The sequence below is a fragment of the Centrocercus urophasianus genome, unplaced genomic scaffold (genome assembly GCF_019232065.1).
Source record: "Centrocercus urophasianus isolate 14NV4802_14NV808 unplaced genomic scaffold, USGS_Curo_1.0 seq_25, whole genome shotgun sequence".
Lineage (NCBI taxonomy): Eukaryota > Metazoa > Chordata > Aves > Galliformes > Phasianidae > Centrocercus > Centrocercus urophasianus.
Genome location: NW_024884811.1, coordinates 9,968,920 through 9,983,786, shown reverse-complemented (window position 1 = coordinate 9,983,786; position 14,867 = coordinate 9,968,920). Strand labels below are relative to the sequence as shown.

At 39.1% G+C, this 14,867-nt stretch overlaps 1 protein-coding gene across 5 annotated transcripts in view; it reads right to left on the bottom strand.

Annotated features, from left to right (window-relative positions):
• Positions 1 to 14,867, bottom strand: part of IL6ST (interleukin 6 cytokine family signal transducer) — a 35,136-nt gene that overhangs the window by 19,922 nt on the left and 347 nt on the right. The window contains exons 1-7 of one of the 5 annotated variants that reach the window (XM_042825790.1): positions 12,249 to 12,285; positions 7,542 to 7,622; positions 6,129 to 6,440; positions 4,228 to 4,360; positions 3,374 to 3,534; positions 2,888 to 3,039; positions 1,227 to 1,386 (exon numbers count right to left, since the gene is read on the bottom strand). In XM_042825790.1, coding sequence (XP_042681724.1) covers positions 1,227 to 1,386; positions 2,888 to 3,039; positions 3,374 to 3,534; positions 4,228 to 4,360; positions 6,129 to 6,440; positions 7,542 to 7,622; positions 12,249 to 12,270 — 1,021 coding nt within the window. In that variant the 5' untranslated portion in view covers positions 12,271 to 12,285. Of the gene's footprint in view, positions 1 to 1,226; positions 1,387 to 2,887; positions 3,040 to 3,373; positions 3,535 to 4,227; positions 4,361 to 6,128; positions 6,441 to 7,541; positions 7,623 to 9,313; positions 9,384 to 10,101; positions 10,137 to 11,454; positions 11,579 to 12,248; positions 12,286 to 14,867 lie in introns of those variants that run through there. The other 4 variants (XM_042825793.1, XM_042825791.1, XM_042825788.1 and 1 more) reach the window with 4 other exon arrangements.

The window sequence follows — 14,867 nt, the reverse complement described above, 5'->3', positions numbered from 1 at the left end:
CAAATACAGAACAGTTTATTAACAAGAGACAAACAGCTGAATGAATCACCACAAAAAGCCAAATGGCCATGGCCAGTCAAGTTTATCAGTTGGATGCAGTGTGGATGGACCTTACACATGATGCTGAGTATTCGTCCTGCAAAGCTGAGGTGGCTGACCTTTGACTTCTCAGCAGCTTTTTCCCACTAGGGCTGTGAAATTAAAACTTAGCCTACTGGTTAAATATGCCCTATCTTTTGTGTTTGTTAATTGTGAAATATTTGGTGTAAATTAGACGCTATGCACATCCTAGTGTGAGATACAGAGGTTGGTGGCCCTGCATGTGTTAGGGGGGTTGGAGCCTGATGATCCTTCAGATCCTTTCCAACCCAAGCCATTCTACAGTTCTATGGTTCTATGATCCTGCTTGCCAAGTCCTTTATGGCAAGACTAAATATGATATGAACACTGCCCTTTAAGAGCTGCTACAGGTAAAACATCTTCCTCGCTAACTCACAATAGCAGCAAATCCCTTTTCAGCCATATTGCAAAGGGAAAGGATGCCTTAAACCTAGATCTACAGGATTTCAACAAAATCAATAACTATCATAAAAAATGGAAATTGTGGCAAAATAATCATTTTCTGACTAAATATTGCTCAACTAAAGCCATTCTTCACATAGGCTCAATCTTGCTTAAAGTCAGTGATTTATCCATGGTGTTCTCTTTTTTAAGACCACCCATATCAATGTCTACCTGACTAAGAATGAGCAGCAAGATGTAGCAATTGTGGGCAGCGTATCATAAATCAGTGGATGCAAGACACTGCAAAACTAGGCCTTGGTACTGTGACAAGCAAGAAAGAGTAGCAGATGCAGGAAAAGTTAAAATAGTGTTCTATTTACATGCTTCAGTGAACAAGAGGCCACACTTCCATATGCATGTTCTTTTTTGAAGTGCTTCTGCTTGAAAAACAATCTTCTTGTTCATAATTAAGTGATGCTAGCTCACTTACTACTTTATTTGATGGCCTCCTTAGCTCTGAACTGTTCATGAACTAAGGCACTCTCTCTATTGAAAGAAAACTTTCATACAAAAACAGATTCTGTTGCAGAATCAAGCATATCAATCAATCATATCAAATCAAATAGCTCAAATGAGGATGCAGAATTTCAATTGGCTATTGTCAAACTGCTGAGCACTCAGATATTTTTAAAGTTGGCAATCAGTTTTGGTATATTACTTACTATCTTCAGTTGTAACCCCAACTTTTTCTTCACTCCAGTCACTCCAAAACCCTTCTCCATCTTCCTTCATGCATCGAATTGAAAAGACATACTCTGTGTAAGGTCTGAGGCCTTGAATGCTGAATGAAGTCCTTGGTGAAGCTGTATCTTCAGGAGGAACCTGTAAAGGAAGGAAGATTTTACAAGCTGATCAAAAAAAGAAAATTTAGTCCTGCACTACTACAGCTTCACATTCAAGAGGAGTATCCACTTCAAACAGCTTAAACACGATATTACAGGATCAATACAATATCGTTCTTGTCCCTTTTATTTCTAAAAGCTTAAATTCTCAACCAGTGATGTGGTAGGAGCTCAGTCACAGCTCTATATATTTATCAGGTGCATCATGAAGCACATATACAAAAACAGGCAAGCAGCTATCTCAGAATAACTCTTACATTCTGTTGAATCTTTTCATATTTGTGCAACTCTCATAAACATAAGGAATACAAAGTTTCTTCCTTCTCCTGTAACTCCTCTTATTGATATGTAATGCTCTGAAACACGAGGATGGGTGTCTCCTGGATTAACCACCACAGAATACCTGTGCTAGAAGGCATCTATGAAGCTAGAGTACGCAAGATCATTACTTCCAGTCTCCTGTAATTGACATGGAAATACTTTGAAATATTTTGAAAGTCTGGCATTTTCTTTTAGAGCAGTTTAGAACTTTCTTAATAAAAGAATTTCTCTCCCCATAATTCTTTTTCCTTTTAAGATGGCAACTGAATGCAAAAAAAAAAATCTTACAGTATAAATAGAAAAACATATCAGGTAACAGATTAATGTTTTCATACACACTGATTCCAGCACAAGTAATTCTACTTGCAAGTGAGAGTCTTTGGAGTTTTTTTCTTTTTTGATCAAACACTTCTGATTCAATATGTTAAATGGGGAAGTTAAAAAAGACTTAATAGTACAACAGATTCTGAAGTTGCAGGATAAACTGTACTGAACAGTGTTGCACAAAATATCAATACAGGAGACCTTAAGTTGTAAATCTCCGCATTTAAAGCAAATGTTCCTTGAATGAGATGCACTATCCTAGTCACAAGCAGTTTGCTATGCTACCTGATCCAACACTGTATTTTGTGAAGCTAACATCAACTACTCTTTCAAGAAGTCTCAAAATTCAAAATACTTTTGGATCTATACAGTGAAACAAAAACTGGACAATTTTTATTAAAAAAAGAGTTTCTGGAATACCACTGCTCGGAGAATGTTAAGAAGAAAGGAAAAACTGATAAACTACTGAAGATACAGCCAGGGAATGACATAAAAGAAAAAAATCTCTTGAGGACATGAACATATTATACACGTATGACACACACTCATTTTTTCTGGTTGTGACTGTGTCAAGCTCAAGGCATGTATGCAAGACAACCAGACTGTTGTACCATACTCTTATAGCTATAACCAGTTTAAAAAAGCATCCCAGCATTCTAAGCTACATTTAGATCAGTAATTTTGCATCAAATGGGCAAAAATAGGCAAAATGAACTGTTCGGTTACCACATAAATTACAAGATGAGATGAAACACTAAGTAAACTTCAGCAGTAGTTTGACAAACTAGTGCTGGTTTACAGGTTAGCAGAATAGTCAGAAGAGACATTCTTGTTACCTGCATCCAGTTTGTATCACTACTGATCCTGTAGCGAATATTGAATTTCAGTTTCATCACAGCTGCTGAAATCCGGTTCTCCCAGGAAAGCTTCAGAACAGTAGGCAGTATTCCTGAGTTGACTGATAGGTTGTGTGGAGGCAGTGGTTTGACTAGAAGAGAAGAAGTCAGTCATCCCTGCAGCTGCATTATTTTTCCATGCCTCTAGCAATGAGCACACTGTGCTGCAACACTGTCATTAAGGCCTTCCACAAGCCCAAATGGCTGCTATTTCACAAAAATTTCTAAAGCAGGCTGCATAAGAACTTCTGGCTCTAAAAGCAATCTTCCAAATTCTGATTTTTGTTCAGCACAGTTCTAGTTCTATCTAATAATACTTAGAAGTGTTATATTTATAATTGAAAATATGAATAGCTGTTTAGCAATATGTACAGGAACAGAAGTCATGCACAGTACTGAAACTTCATTAATAGGGATATTGATTACCAATCTCAATGGGGTCAAAAACAAGATGTTCAGATTCAGCCTTCCCAAGAGCATTTGCCGCTTCTACCCAGACCTCCAGGTTAACAAAGAACTGAACATCAGAAATGGTACAAGAATTATTTACAGATTTCGGTATGCAGTCAGGAAAGCTTTCTCGTGACCTAAGTAAAGAAAAGCATATAAAATTTTATTTCCCTTAGAGAGTTTTCAAATTCAAGGTTTTCTAGCTACTCATACTTTCTACCACATTCATTACCAAAGCACTTTACAAAAACCAGGGGAGATGGGAAGCGGTAGGAGTTATTCCCAGAGAGGGACTGCAAATCTGTCTGTTCTGCTTTGCATGAGAAGACACCATCTGAATGAGTTTGAAAAACATTTTAATTTGACTTCACAGGAGAAAAATTTTTGCTGAAGATTAAGATTATACTATGGACCAACAACACTGAGTTCTTAAGGAATACACAGTAAACAACTACAAAATCCAGTTACTATATGCTGTTGTCTTTACCTGCTTAGTATGGTACAGAACCATCACCTAAGAAAAACAGTATATATTTTGGATCCACCCACATAACAATTAGGTGTACTGTATTCAAACTATCTTATATACTTCAGAACAGAAAAATTAAGATGCTGCTGCTGTAAAATGACTGCAGTAAACAAATTTCAAGTTGGAGTTCTAAATTACTGTGAGCTGCTTTAGCTCTGCCCTCCCCTCAAAAGCAGGCAGCAATTTTTCAAAACACTGAATTTAAGAATGATTTCAAAGTATCGAATAACTTCAAGGAAGTTTGGTTTAGCCTACAAAAATTGCTTAAAATTGTTTAGACATTATATAAAGAGCTACTTACCACCTGTATTTCAACCTAAAATGAGTGTCCAGGAATGTATGATTTCCAGGGTTCCAGGTACAGTTCATAGGATATCTGAGATTCGACAGCTGATATACAATACAACTTAAGTTTTCAGGCTTCTCTGGGGGCACTGTACAAAAAGAATTAGCAATAATTAATATATACATTTCATCACACAATTCCATAAGAATCATACTACACATTCTATTACAGCAACTTCAAAAAGCACCAGAAATATTTTTAGTCACATGTATTTTTAAAGGAGGAGGAAAACCAAAGTCACTAAGTTTAAGCATCTACTCTGAGAAACCACATGCAAAATCAGGAGCAAATGCCTCACAAAGTAACAAACAGATACAAGGCAGATAAAAGAATCAGGCATCTCATCTACCACCCTACACATTTTAAATGACATGGAACAAAAATGATGATGAGTAGTTGAGCTGCAATGGCATATGCTGACTTTGCCAATAACTTGAGATATAAGGTAATGGTTACATCTCTTCTCACTCAACCCATATATGGGAGAGTGAAGATTTAGTCCCAGATACCTACAAGGAAGATACACAATCTTCACCAGCACACTTCAATAACATGTAAGAAATTTTCAAAGAGCAGCTGATTTTATTTATTTATTTATTTTTGCTTCTTGAACTCAAATAATGGCATACAGAGCTAACACTGAGTTTGTAGCTTTTAGGATATCACCATTTACAACGGTCTAATATATTTAATCTATCTTCTTTTTAATATATTTATCTTCTTTTCAAGCACAAGATCCTATTTTAAGCAATCACCAACTTACAAACATACAATTTTGTTCCTCAGTATTTGTACTGTTCTGAAATATACCGTTTCTCTCACTGTTCACAGGACACTAACAGAATGAAAACAACTATGCACCTCAAAATTCACACGTGGATTACAACTCAAGTTATCTGTACTTTCATTTAATTTATCACAGGGTATTCCAGCTGTCCTCTACTTTCCCTATATTTCATCTGTTCCACCTCTCTTGGGAAGAAATGTACTCATCAGGATTTATAATGAAAAACTACTTCTCTGCAAAATCTTTTCAACTCATAACAACTCTGAATTGTATTATCTTAAATAGCAAAGCTAGAGAAGCCTTCTGTATAGAATTCACAGAGTAATTCCAGTACCTTCTGCTGACAGTAGAAGGCAATGTAATTCACCAGCTATACTCAGGAAGGAAATTCAAGACACAGAAACACTTAACCAGCATTCTGTGAACCGTTCACCAGTTAAGTCATTAATATTACAACTAAGTCTTGCCTCAAAGAACACCTGCTCAGAACTATGCAAGCGCAATCTACATTGAATAAGGAAAGTTTACAATTAGGATTACTTTCTCTAAGAGTACAGTAATTCAAGAAGGATCTTTCCTTCTAAAGGTTTAATTTAGTGGTAAAGATGGACTAGATATTTCTCAGTCCACTAATGAAGGAAATAGTAAGCTTATTATGCTATTATGAAGGTAGTATTTATAAATTATTGCACTTCTTTGCACAGCGGGGGGAGAGAGGGAAAAAAGAAATCAAGGAAAGTTCAATTTCTCTTCAGCACCTTTTCTCAGTTAAACTCCTACCTTCTTTCTGAAATTCAAGGCTGCTTAAACACTTTTATCTGCGTGAAATACTCCAGAATATTTTCCATTTTTTAGAAAACTATTCTATGCTTATTCACCAGCTTTGATGACAGAGATTTTGTAGTATTTTTATATAATTATCCAGAAGGTGAGGGGCTGGAAACAAACACAAAGGTGAACACATTTTTCATTCTTATCCCTTTTTCCACAGAAGCAATTTTCTTGGGAGCTACTACTGAAACAAGAATTAAGCTCAAAAAAAAACCAAACAAACAAACCCAGTACTTACAGCCTACTGTAACTGAAATTCCATAAATATTCTGCTCAATCTGTCCATCTGCTAAAACGTTGCAAGTCAGTGGAGAAGCCAGAGAAGAAGTGTCATTAAATGTGACACTAGAAACAGTTATGTTTATTTCACGGTATTGTTCTTTAGGTACCACCTTATTTTTCATTTTCCATATAATCTGACTAGCATATATATTGCCAAAGTCAAGGCAACTCTCATTCAAAATGCACAATGCTGTGAAATTGGAACCCATGGCCAACACTGGAGACTCTGGAATGATGTGACCACATGATTGTACAAGTCCACCTGAAACTAGAAAAAAAAAAAAACATGTAAAAAAACAACAGCGCACTCTACAACAACCTGCTGCTACAACACTGCTGTAATATTGAAGACAGTACAACATCTGCCTAAGCAGGAAACTAGTTACCTGACCGTTATAAAACAGACCTGAGGGGCACAACCAGCCTACCACTACTTAGGCTTCCAAAAAAACGTTCTGCCGAGCAGGAAAATCTCAACTAATAACCACAGAGTGGTTAAAAGTGGTTTAAAGAGACTGAGAGAAAAGTCAAGGACAGAAAAATTGAGTACATTTTGAAGGGCAAAGAAACCGAAGTTATATAAGAAGTTATTTTCTGTTGAGAGTTAACAAGATCTGATGTGTGCACCTTTGTTGCAGCAGACTAACTGTAGAAGAATCACATGCAAATACTTGAGTTGAGTACTTGGAGTTACCTATTTCAGAATCATTGTTATGTACAATAGTATTTGGGAATGAAGGTAAACAGACATTTTTTTTTTAAACAATTAGCAGTAAAATTGTGATTATTGCTATACAGGCATACAAACGTCAGCTCTTAGATTAAACATCAGATGATTGAAATGCTACCTTAATTAAACAGCCACAGAAAACATCTTTAGAATGATCACTTCCCACACAACAGAGGTGGCCCATGGTTCCAGCTGATGACAGAGATCACAACTAATTCACTGAAAGCTTACTGCTTTAACAGCCGCTTAGTCTGATCAAGGTAAGCTTTCACCTTACCAACAACTTTGAAAAACCAACAACTTTGAAGCAATACTGCATTTAAATTACAGAAATGACATTATAGGACCTTACCCACCACTGCAGTCTGCTACAGTGACCCTACATAGCAAGCTGTTACTGATGCGAGTCAGTTTCTCTGCCTCTTTACATTAAACAGCTGCAACTAGAAGCAGAGCTGAGTATTAGTTAAGCACTGCATTACCTCACTGCAAGATTAAGAACATAGTCTAGATATTAATAGATCTCTCATTTTCTGCCCCAAATCTGCCACACATAACTAAAGAAAAAGCAGATGTGTGCTTCAAGCATCCAATTAAAGAACTTCTGTAAATCTATTATGCTTAAGATAGATGACTTACCTTCAAAGGAACAAATATTCAAAACCAGATACAAGCAATGGACCGCCCAGTTCCACCCAGAAAACATGCTGGACAGACTTCCTGTTAAGAGATGAATGGAAAAAAAATTTTTTAATGAACTACTCTTCCCTTTAGATCACGGTCAGATTCAAATTCCTATTTGCTCTATGACAATCTCTTAGGTATACCCCTCCTCCTCTCTGACCCTATCTCCTTACTCTCTGGGAAAAGAATGGGCATTTATTTTTCCATTCTACTCACTGCTAATGTGCTCACAAGCTCAATGACTATTTAAGACAACTGATGGAGTTCAAAGTCTATTAACTTACACAAAAGAAGCTATCATACATGAAAAACTTCACTGGTACTTCTGTAGGAGTTCAGCAGTTCTAACAGTATAACACCATGACTCAGGTTTTAAAACAAAGTCTGTGAATTTGATTACCATTATCTAGCTTTGAAAGATGCTAATATAAGCGCCTTACATTAAAGTTCAGAGTAACAGACCACAAAACCAAGTATCTCATTCACACTTAAATTACTTAAGAATTATGAAGCACAGCTTTCACCTTGGAAACTTTTGACTGCCACAAAAAAATCACTACCTAGCTCATACAATAGTTGCAAGAGCTTCTAACTTCTCAGAAGCTGTTTAAGTTTCTAAATTACAGCAGAGTTCTCTTGCTCTCTGTCTTGAGAAGTCCACGGAACAGTTCAAAGAAACTGAAGCCAGGGGTCAGCTTTCACCTCAGTTCTTTTGAGGCCAGTCTCTTCTCGTTTTCTTAACTCTCAGTTAGGAAAAAGTCCAAATTAATAAAAGAAAGCTATATTATGTTTAATCACCTCTATGTGGTTTGCCTACTGAAATGTAGCATCGAGTCCACAATGTTATTTCCAAAAACACTGTTCTCATAGGTAGGAACTAAACCTAGATTCTCTGGTTATAAGAATAATTCCAGAAATGCTAGGTTCAGTTCATCTTCTGAAGTTTTCACCAATCTGACAAAACGTAGTTGAAAATTATTCTGAACTTAATCCCAACAAAAGGAAAGTCGCTGAGAAATTTAAAACAACTCCACAGTATCCTCTAGAAAAGAAAAGCAGAAATTACTAATAATAGAGGGAAAGGAAACTGCAGATGTAACAGAAAACACTCCTGTTTTTTGACTACGCACTGTTCCGTGGTTACAAAAAGATGCAAGGCATGCCTTATACATGTCATGCTAGAATGAGACTGTATAAATCATTTATGTACAAACGTATCAATATCAATCTAGACTCACATTCCTTACACATTAGCATACCTAAACCCGCAGATTTAAAAAAGAATCTAAGTAGTATGATGTAAAGAAAATTTATTTTCATAGGAATTAGAAGCCAACAACTGAACAAAAGCTAATCTCAAGCCTCTAAACTAGTGTCTTATCAACACAGATGCATTACAGTTTGGACTAAAATAATAGCTATTTAGCAGAACATTCGCATCCATACTTTAGAGTTCATTATTCAAATATAAAAAATTATTAAATAAAATTCTATACTACAAACACAGCTGATTAGAAAATTCGGTAACTTGGTATTTGTAACTGTCACTAGGTATTTATTCATAAATAAGATTACTGTTAAGCAGTAATCAGACTGCATGGAGTTCAGAATCAAAAAGCTTTTTCTTTTTAAATATGCATTGGTTTGAAAACCATCAAACGGTTTTCAGTGCAGCAAATCTTTAGATAAACTAAATGAAAGCGTACAGTGAAAATAAAGCAACTGACTTCTGTTCACTACAGATGCATCTTCTGCTACATCAAAGATTAGATTTTTACGCATCCATTTCTCTCTGCGTTTTAAAATCCCAATTGGTTCCACAAATTTAAGTAGATCCAGGCAGTGAGCAAGAGCAATGGCATTCTGTTGACTTTGGTCTTAAGTCCATGAGGAAATACTTGCACTTAGCCACCTCTTCCAGTGTCTTAACATACTCCTACATCCTACAGAAAAATGTGGAAGAGCTGAAAAGAAGGAACATGCACCACTTTCCTGCTGATTGCCAAAAACTGCTAACAAGAGCAGATGTAAATTCTATGCTAGAAAAAAAAAGGAAAGAAAGGAAGCAAATGTAAAAAGGCAGAAAAAAAATCCAACAATAAACAAAACAGCATTTCTCTCCCAGAAAAGAACAAAAACAAAAATGTTTGCTATCATTATTAGTGACATATTAAAAAAAGCTGTAACATCAGCTAAGTATTGTAGCAAAGTTATTAGTTTTCCTTCTAGTAACCATTTGGTTTGGATTAAACAAATTCACAAGGCTAAATCAAAAACTGTTAAAATCACTAAGCTAACTTAAATATGACTCAGTCTAATCAGAGAAAAGATCTCAGTCACCTGAAGGAACATAAACACAACTTAAAAAAACAAAAACCAAATCAGAAGTTAACAGGGACATAGAATTATAACATCTCTTCTGAAGTGTAATTCTTTTTATATGAAAACAAAATAAGATGAAGTCATCATTTTAAATAAATACCATTACTGAGCTTCAACCCTTTTCCCTACTTACCTGTCCTGTGCATAATCTGATTTACACATGAGAAACCTGAGGTCTGATTCCTTGCTACTCTGTACTTTGGAGAGCTTAGTATTCATTTTAAGGGAGGGAAAAAAAACCACACCACCAAAACAACAATCTCTCCACAGCTTATAACATCATTTCACTGCACTCAGCTCCTGAAAGGCAGAACTCAGAGTCATGCTCCATCATCTACAAAGGAGCATTTAATTGGGAATCCCACTTGCCTACAAGGAAGCAAGCAGATGTGAACTGTATCTTCAAAAAAATCACATTGAGCTCAGCATACATCAGAATAGCCTAAAAGCAGATAGATCTGACATATTCCCCCTGCTAATTAATCCAATTCTAAGATTTAAGCTGCAGACACCTGAGTCCACAAATAGGCTACTACAATGCCCTCTAATGCATGCTATTTTTAAAACAAAACATTAATTTCTCTTTTCGTAAGATTGATTCTTAAGTGAAATTTAATTACGAAGGAAAGAATCCATCCAATTTACACTGAACAGTTCCATTCATCTTGCTGAGAAGACAGCTGTAGGAAAAAAAAATTATGGGCCTAAACAAACAGCCACACTTTACAGTATGGAAGAGATTTGTACAGATATGTTTGCTTTCCAATCCAAGCATGTAAAGGTTTGCCAGTACAGAAAACTTGCATACAAGCAAAGTACACAAACCTTGGCAAGATGGTGACACTCAAAGAGACATACTACTAAATACTTATTGTTTACTGCTAACAGCTTTGTATGTCAGACTAAGTAGCAAGTCTGTACAAAAGAAAACTCAGACTCGGCAATTAGACAGCACAGCCCAAAATCTTCTCTTACAAACGGGTGCTTTGTGTTTGGAATCGAATGTGAAAGTTCAACCTGACACTTAACTAATGCTGGCAAAGCTAGTCTGTTCAGAAGCTTCTTTGGGAAAAAAAAAGCTAGATCAGCAACTTATCGACACTATGTACTTGTTGCAGATCACTAAAACAGTTTTTCCTAGCCAAGCTTAGATAGGTACAAAGCTAAATAAAGAAGAAAGGGAAGCACTGCTCTATGGAAACTTAGAAATCTGCCTGAAGTCAAGCACCATATGCATGGAGTAGCAACAGCATTTGGTTATCACAGTTTTAAAATACTTTTCGAAGACATATAAGGGATTCAAGCAAAAGGAGGGGCTCTACTTATTCTAAGCAACATACAAAACTTACTATTTTAATCTTGTAAGTTATGAAAAAATCCTCAAATGAAGAACATGACAACTACAGTTCAAGTGACACACAAATGACAATTTGAGTTAAAGAAACTACAGCAAAGTGGCATCATCTTGCCAGAGAATTCCACTTACAAATCAGGCAGCACAGGTTACACCAAGACTCCACAATCAGGTGTTAGGTCTAGTAAGGCTAATCACCAGGTCAATCACAGAAGCTCAAAGGCTGCTGGCAAACTGATTCCTGTTTATGAGGAACTTCTAGAAAAAAAAGACTCAAGCTTACACTTTTAAGCACTAATCTTTCACCCAGAATCCACATATCTCTGGTAAGCAGAGCAAGAAAGCTGTATATAGAAGTTACATTGCAAATCAGAGCTACTGCTTGAGGTCTCATAACAAGCAAAGGAGTGACTTTTAAGGTCCCTTCCAACCAAAGCCATTCCATGATGCTATAACCTTACACATATAGTATACTGTGAAATTCATACTGGGGTACCTTCACACTGAGGGTACCAATACTCCACTACAGAATAACCTCTATTGTTTATTTTGGAAGGGATCTCTGGGTCCACCTGGTCCAATCCTCTCTGCTCAAGCAGGACCACCTGGAGCACTGCGTCAAGGCTCATGTGCATGCAGTTTTCGGAGATCCCTTAGGAGGAGACTGCAATCTCTCCAGGCAACCTATGCCAGTTCTCCACCAGCTGCACAGCACAGAACTGCTGCCTGGTGTTCCAGTTAGTGCCCATTGCCTTCTGTCCTGCACAGGGCACCACTGAAAAGGGTAGTACCATCCACTTTATCTAAAAATACATGGAGGATACATTGATAAGATCCCTCAAATCTTCTCCAGACTGAACAATCCCAGCTCTCTCTCAGACTAATGTCATATGAGATGCTGTTGCTCCTTCATCACCTTTACTGACCTTTACTGAACTCTTTCAGCATGTCCACGTCTCTCTCGTACTGTGGAGCCCAAAACAGTACTCCAGAGGGGGCCTCACTACTGCTGAGCAGAAAAAAAAAAAAAAAAAACATTCCAAGACCGGCTGGCAGCACTTCACCTAATGCACCCCAGGGTACTAGTATCCTACTTCGTGACACAACCTGTTGGTTCGTGGTCAAGCTGGTGTACACCAGGACCCTCTGTTCTCTTCTGCCAGGCTGCTTTCCAGCTTGGTGACCCCCAAGCTGGTACTGTTGCCTGTCTTCCATGTACAGACTCAGCATTTCTTGTTGAAATGCAATGCAGTGGCTCTTATTAGATCACTTTTCCAACCTACGGAGGTCCCCTTGGATGACAGTATCTCTCAATTCTGGATCATCTGCAAATACAATGAAAGTACACTATGGCCAATCATCAACATGTAAAACAGGAATGGAACCAGTATGGTGCATGGTGCATACAACTAGTCATTGCCACTCCACCTTCAACCACTAACCATCACTCTCTGGGCCCAGATGCTCACAGTTTTTCACCCACTTCACTGTCCACCCATACACCAACAACTTGTCTATGAGATTCTTATGGTAGTCAGTGTCAGAGGTCTTAGTGAAGGTCTGCAACAGCCCACTCTTTAGTTCCTACTCTTCAATTAATTAAAAATGCACTCACAGAAGCCTTTTCTGATATGTGTGATATCCCTTGGCTAGATTTAATTCCATTTAAATTTTAGCTTTTTTAACTTAATCCTCCGATGCTTGAACAACATCTGTACTCCTTTCAGACTCCTCATCCTTGCCTCCACTCTTCTGTATGATTCCATCTTGTGTTTGAGTTTGGCCAAGAGCTCCTTGCTCATCCACGCAGGCCTCTCAGCACTTTTGCTTAACTTCCTCTTTCTGGGAATACACTACTCTTGAACTTGGAAAAGATGATCCTTCAGTATAAACTAGCTTTCTTGGTTCCTCTTACCCCCCACAGCTTTACCCCAGGGCAATTCTTATTCTTCCAAGCAGATCTTTGACGAGGCTGAAGTCTACCCTCCTATAGTTTGGGATATTACTTTTCATGTTCCTCCCTGACCCAACAAGGATCCTGAACTCTAGAGCCTTGTGGTCATTGCAGCCAAGGCTGCTTTTGACCTTCACATTCCCAAGTAACTTCTAACTGCTGGTGAATATGAGGTTCGTAAGACCACTTCTTGTACAGAAGTTACCAGCATACTCCAGAAACCTCCTGAATTGCTTATGCCTTGCTGCATCATCTCCTTCTCTCACTTTCCTGTTGCAATACACCAACAAATATAGCTTGTCAAATTCAGAAATTACTTGATTTCAGCAGATGATACCTTTTATGAATCATTACTCCTTTGAAATGAACAACGTTTAGGATGAGAAGTAAAACTAAATTTATGTTGTATGAAGAGGATAAACATTCTCAACTGTAGCAAGTGTCTGAACTCTTCCGTTTGTAGACCTCTATTTTTTTCTCCCCCTTCTAGCACATAACACCAGTAACAAAACTGTAACTCTACTGGATTCTACCTGGTTTCTCTGTCAGAGATACCTCACAAGCAACAAACAGCAACCAGCTGGCAGCCACCTAGTCAGCCTGAAACAAGGGTGAGAACGATGAGACTGGAATTTATTTGCTCTTCACTGCCAGTGCATTTGGCAAACTGTTCTCCTTTGTGCCTGAATTTCATCAACTGTAAGATGGAAATACTGACAACAGTCTTCTTGAGGAAGACTGTCAGAGACCCACCACAGGGACAGGTGGAGTTCAGGGACACACTGGATGTGCACAAAGGACCCAGCCTGCAACTGCACCCACACATCATGAACTTCCTATGCTCTCGGCACTGGGCACAGTGTAAAACAAAATGTATGCTGCTTCCAAGATCACGAATTTTCTACATCCTGGACTACACGGTACATGAAAGGCCAGTACGTGCTACAACGCAAAGCACATTTCAGTGAGAAAGAAGAGGCGCGCTGATACGTTCAATCTCACCAGACCTAAGGACGTCTGGAAAACGTACGTCCGAAAGACACAGCCACGAGCGGGGAACAGCACCTCCGTTAGGATCGCCAGCACACCGCACCACCGGAGGAAAAAGCAGATAAACCACTCGCCAGTCCAACGGCTCGGTCAAACGGCACCGGCCCAGGACGGAGGGGTACTGCCGAGGCACTCCCTGCACACGGGATCCACAGCCAACCCCCGGCCCGACAGCGGGTAAAGCCACTCCACGCCTCCGGGCTACAACCCACGGCGGCGAGAAGCGGCGTCCTCCCGGGGCCCGCACCGCAGGCTCCGGCCCGGGAAAGCCGCAGAGGGGTGGCTGGGCCGCAGGGACAAACGAAGGCCCGGCGATCGGCGCGGGGCGGTGTTCGCTCCCGCCCTCGCAGAGCCTTGGCCGCACGCCCACCCACCAGGCCCGCCCGCCCGCGGCGCACGGCTCAGCCAGCGGAGCCTGGCCCTGGCGCGGCGCGGCGCAGCGCGGCGGAGCGCGGCGCGGCCCGGAGCGCCCCACCGGCCCACCGATGGCCGCCCCACCCCCCACCGGGAGGGGCGCGTCGAGCGCGCGTCGAGCCCCCGC